Here is a 6,000-nt window from a genome sequence, read left to right on the forward strand (position 1 = left end):
ATTATATCGGCTTCACCTTAGGAAATAAATAGAAATAGCACAGATCGGCGAATAAGTACTTAAATACTGAGTCTAGTATTGTTTTGCTCTAATATCGGCAATTTTCCGAAGACACACCAAAAAACAAAAAAAAAAAAGTAACATGACAAATATTAGGACATTTGAAGAAGCAAATGCAATTGAATGCTAAATTTTTTACTCTGTTCCCTGTAACTATTCAAAGTTAGGGTTGAGACATCCAAAAATTATCATTGCGAAAGTGTTGGAAATGCAAACAAAAAATAGATATAAGCTATGCCCAGAATGCGTTAAAATTTGATTTTTGTAGAAATTAAATATCTTATATTAGAAGCAAAGCGCTAATTTTTGAAACTTTGTGGAGGATTTCAGTTTGGGCTTCTTAAAGATAGATAGGGTTTGTAGTGTTTAATAAAATTGCACTGCTTTCAATAAAGATGACATATAAGATGAACATATAAAGCCAACATTGTTAGTGAAAGTATCACCATGAAGAAATTATCTGAATTTCGGCAAAAATGCTACTAAAAATTATATTGCAAAGTTCGAACCAACACAATTCTAATTATTGTTCTCGAGTTCTAAGACATGTGTGGAATTATTTTAATGGATTACCTGTTTTAATGTTTTCTTCAGTTTCAATAAGTGCTGACTGTAAACATATGAACTGATTAACTTATTATTTGATTCTCCGAAGCAGCGCATTAACTTTGTACTAAATTACACCTAATTGGTAGTATGAACTTGTTTCGAGACAATTCAGCTTTCGATGCAATCAATTATTTATTGTGCTAAGTGAACTTCTTTTAAGTCATGCGGTTCTTCAATTAGTTACATGCATGACGAACTGACTCAATTATAACATTGATTTGGCCATTATCAACTTCGGTAGGTCGACAAGAAAGTTGGTTATTTTTAGTGAAAAATCTTCAGAGCCAATTTTGAATCCTGTATGTGTGTATACTGCGTATTGACAAATTTTGACATTTTATTTGTTTCTTATTTAATTTAATAATAAAAACAAAAAAATGTAGCTCATTTTCCTGCAATAGCCATACAAATCCACTTTTCAAACTTTGTGCATATTTAAGAAAAAAAATTTCAAACATTTTCATCAATTGTCTATCTTTTTAATTAGAGTTTTAAGAAAAATTTCCAGTATGCAGTTTTATGGTCCATTGAAGTTTGGTAGAATGAAGTGCAAATATCAAATAGCTCGAAAGGCGCGTTGATTTTTTTGCCGGTGCAGTTCATACAGGTGTACTCGTAAAAATTTCAAATAGTTCCCGAGCTTATACTAAAATATATAAAATATATGCGTTATATGCGTTGATTGTTTCTTATCTGTTCTAATGAGTTATACGATTTCTATTCATAGCCACATTGCAATTGTGTTATTGCCTGTGGTACAATACGTTTTTATAGAATTGTGAATATCATTTTTTTCTTTTCGAGTTTCAGCAAAGCAAGGTAATAAAATGCTAATTTATTTGTTTCAATGTGAGCTTAATTAAATAAATCAAAAATATTCACTTTTTTTAATTTTAAATAGGTAAGAATGTTTTTATATCAGTGCCTGTGTTACGCGACTCGGGATCGAAATGCTTTTTCAATAATGTGTGAGCTCCGGCCACTTGAACTATATTATAAATATGGCTTTTTGATTTTTTTAGTTATTTGCACGCGTCTATCACTATAATTTCGCTACAGATTTGTAAACTTTTATTTGTAAATTTGTTTTTTGAGTAACTAACTTAGAGGTTTTTATTTGTTAAAGCTGGTGCGCGGTATAAACAAGCTATTTTATGTAAATGAATTTATAATTTCCGTTCCTTCTATAGCCAATATGTGTGACTAACATTCTGAACATAAATGAATAATTAATAATTATAATCCTGTATAGCTCTCCTCTTACCACTCGTTTTGTGTTGCACAAATTATTATAAGTTGCCAATCACTGATTCACAAATATGAACTCATTCCCGTCTCCTTATTGCTATCCTTAACTTTCATTAATCACCAAACTCTGCCACTACTTGCATAATAATTTTTTGCTTTCTTATTTTCTATTTTCTCCCTTCTTTTCCAAAAACCAAAAACCAAAACCTTTGGCCTTTCTTGCACGTTTACAGCATTCGCTACTTTACGAGCTGCTGCCAAATTTCAAAAATCATAATAAAGCCACGTCAACGATAACACCTGTCACATCCTGGCGTCAACAACAATGGCAGCAGGTGCTCACCCAAGCTTTAAACAGTCATGCGTTTATCGGTGATGGTCGTGATGATGTTGATTGTGGCGTCGATGTCGGTGGTGGTGCCCTCTCTCCCACAACTTTTGCAGCCCGGCCACTGCCACAGCAGTTGATAGAACCCCTACAGCTGAAAAGTAAAAGCAAGGATAACTATAATTTCGTGCGCGCCTATGAGTTGGAAGAGCAAACTAAATTGCAAGAACAACGTGTGAACAAAATGAATTCCCTACCGGAAGCCAGCATATCCAGCTTTGATTACTACTACTCGAATGAGTCCTTCCGCAGTTCAGATCGCGGCAGCGATAATATATTAGTCACCTTTGATTATGGTTTTAGTGACTCACTGCTCGAAGAAATATCTGGTGATGATTTTAGTGTTGAGAAGAAGAAAACACACATTGCTTTCGCTGATTTACGCACGGTATACCCAATCAAGGAGGAAACAGAGTATGCGCGTGCGAACGATGAGATGAATGTTTGGCAGCGAAAACCGTTGAGTGTTAGTTGCCTAGAAAAATATGAAGGTGACGATTACAGCGATAGCTGGGAACAGAAGGATGAGGACGAACAGGAGGAGGCTGTAGGCGCACAAATTTGGTTCAATACAGCGCTGACACGCAGTAAATATGAGTTGGGCTGTGGTGCAGCATTCAAAGTACATCACATGCAGCATGCGCTGGCAGAGGATGGTGATGAAGAAGATGTGGACGAACAGAGTAATAACTCCTCGTTGGTGGAGCAAAATATCGTTTGCGAGAGTGGGCGCAGTGCCAGTAGCGCCAGCAGTTTTTATTATCGACGTTTGGCGCTGGACCAATGGGGCGAAGAGGTCGTTGTCGATGATGCAGACATTGCACAGAAAGTAAATGCAAATAAAGGGGCAGATACTGAGGACGAAGGAGAGGAATTTTTCGATAGCCTGAACTGAGTGTGGTAGCATTTGTTCTCTAAACTATATAATTTTTTTTTAGTAATTTGGTTATGTGTTTGTATAATTTAGTGTACGAATGGCACTTTTTTTTTTTTGCAAACATTGGAGGTTTGTTATTTGTGTTTATTTGTTATTTTTTTATTTCAATTAATGTTTCATGTTATAATAGCGCGGCTCATGCGTGCACGTGTAGGAGAATGTTTTGTTTTGGTACGTACCACAACTTTAAAAGGTACAGTTATCGAGATTTTAAGTAAAAAATTGTTCGGGCTATGCTTTCGTAAAAATTGCGCAAATTGAAGTGAAAGAAGAAACGAAAAAGTAGAGTTTCGCGTTAATCTGTAATATGGAGATATACGCCAAATGATTTTGATGTGCGTTAAATTTTCACGATCGTAACTGGACAAACTATTTATAGCTACTTTGTATTATTTATTGAGTATTTTTTTGTATATTTACTAACCACCAAACACTACTTCTTTCCTATCTACTACCTTATTTACATACTTATTTACATACATACATATATTGAGCACTTATTTCAGCTGAGCTGAAAATTGAAAAAGATTTGTTAAAAACACAAATGTTTGAAAACAATCTGAAAAATTGTGCTTTACATTATGCGACAGCACCAAAACGAAGCGGTTTTCATTAATATTTTCTCAAAGCTCACCTATCCAAGAATAAAGCACCTGCTGGGTATGGTAAAGGGGGGGGGCTCTATTTTTTATCATGGTTACTTTGATTTTTATATGCCTAAATCTTATTTCTGAGATTTGATTTATTAGGAGCTATTCGATCTCTATGCCTATGATTGGTTGAAAATATTTTTTTTATTGTATTTTTCTTTGAGGAAACTATATCTTAAAATATATTTTTTGTGGTCAAATTATCAAAAAACGTAAATTTTTTGCATTTTTTTAAACAAAAATATCAAGCGAATGTACAAGGGGGCACAAAATTAATCATCAATTTTTGTTTTTGCATAACTTTTTTACTAAATAAATACCGAAAAATGGTTTGGAGTGATGGACATTTTTTTTTTTTACTTTTACGCGCTCTATTGCTTGTCTGTTTCCACTTGCAAAAATTAACAATATTCCTCGTATTTAAAAACTATTCGCTCAAAACACATTAAATAAAGTCATCTTTTTTTATGAAAAAATCAATTTATTAAAAATACAATTCATTGAAAATAAATGAAAATACCGCCAATTGAAAGTCTAATTTATTGAAAACACAATTCATTGAAAGTAAATTGTTTTCCAGATTTTGTTTACAATTTTATGTCTCATTTTACGCAGAAAAATATGGAAAGTAAGGCGATTTTATTACAAGAGCAGAACATCCAATACGGCAGCCAGATTTAAGTGTACAAAAATTCCATGGAGATAAAAAAAAATTAAAGTGACCATAAAAGAAAATTGAGCTAACTTTTATGAATTCAGCTGAGCTGCAAATTGCGTCAGTATCAAAATGGAAATTATTCATAAAAAAACAAAAGCAAATTTCTTACGCAAACTCATAGTATTTACATTTAATAATATTGGGTTAGGGAATAACTTCGTAGCGTAGGCCGAAGGCTATTATTTAAACAAATCACAATAATTATATCAATAAGTTAATCAATTATATATTCGCCGTTGTTGTTTACAACTTCTTCCCACCTCTCGACCAATTTGTTGATGCCGTTCCGTCAAAAATTGTCTGGTCTGGTGTAAAAGAAGTTATTGAGCCAGTTTTGATAGACCTCTTTGTTATCGAAGCTAACGCCCTTCATATGGTTTGACAGGGAGCGGAACATATGGTAATCGGTGGTGCAAGGTCCGGAGAATACGCTAGAAGCTGAACGACTTCTCACTCGAGCTCTTGGAGTGCGACTTTGATGACTAGTGCAACATGGGACCTCGTGAAATAGTATGGTTTGACCATGTCGATCAGGTCTTTTCAGTCGAATAGCCTCATTCATGCGATGTAGCTGGGCAATGTAGAACTCCTTATTGATCGTGGCATTCTTTTCGAGCATTTCCCAGGGCACCATGCCCTCCCAGTACCACCAAAGCCATATCATGATCTTCTTTGGATGAAGAATTCGAATTCAGAAGGCCTTCCGCTGCGGGACGTGTCATCGACGTCAAAGTCGCTATTTTTGAACTCTGCAAACCATGTTCGCGCTGTAGACTCACCTATGACACCTTCTTCATAAATGCCGCAGGCTGATTCGGCAGCTTTTTGAACTCGATGAAAAGCATAGAAGAGCAAGTGTCGAAAATCTTCATTTTTGCCTCAAAACTAATAAAAAATTAAATAACTCAAAAATACAAATAACATAGTTTTGTAGAGCAGAAACAGTTCTATCGAACGAATAGTTACCTTTTGCCAAACAGCAAACAAATCGTTGTGAAATAAAAGAAAATATAAAAACAATACGAACTTATTCCCAAACCTAATAGTTTCAATTTAGAATAAAAAGCGTCGCCATTGTTTAGAAAAACTTTGAAGGGCATTTTAAAAGAAATAGCGCAAAAAAAAAGTTCGTATATTTCAACAGTGTTTAAGAGTTCATAAAAACTACCACGTTTGAAAGTTGTTGTGAAGTATGTTCAGGCGCGTACTTTGAGAATACTGAGAAATCTTGTTTTCGCAAAATGCCATTTAGGACCTTTTCACGGGACAATTCTATAACATGCATATGCGCATCCGTTTTCAAGCTTGCGAATTTGAGCATGCACATTTTCAAATACATACAGACATATAAATATATAGCAAATGAATAAAATTAAGCGTATTATAAAAG

General features: G+C 34.2%; 1 protein-coding gene across 1 annotated transcript in view; it reads left to right on the plus strand.

Moving 5' to 3' along the window:
• The window catches only part of LOC129235691 (uncharacterized), a 54,697-nt gene extending 49,008 nt beyond the window's left edge, over positions 1-5,689 (plus strand). The window contains exon 11 of the mRNA XM_054869684.1: positions 2,151-5,689. Within this exon, the coding sequence (XP_054725659.1) occupies positions 2,151-3,200 (1,050 nt within the window). The 3' untranslated portion in view covers positions 3,201-5,689. The remainder of the gene's footprint in view (positions 1-2,150) is intronic.
• Positions 5,690-6,000: the final 311 nt, after the last annotated feature.

The sequence above is a fragment of the Anastrepha obliqua genome, chromosome 1 (assembly GCF_027943255.1).
Source record: "Anastrepha obliqua isolate idAnaObli1 chromosome 1, idAnaObli1_1.0, whole genome shotgun sequence".
Lineage (NCBI taxonomy): Eukaryota > Metazoa > Arthropoda > Insecta > Diptera > Tephritidae > Anastrepha > Anastrepha obliqua.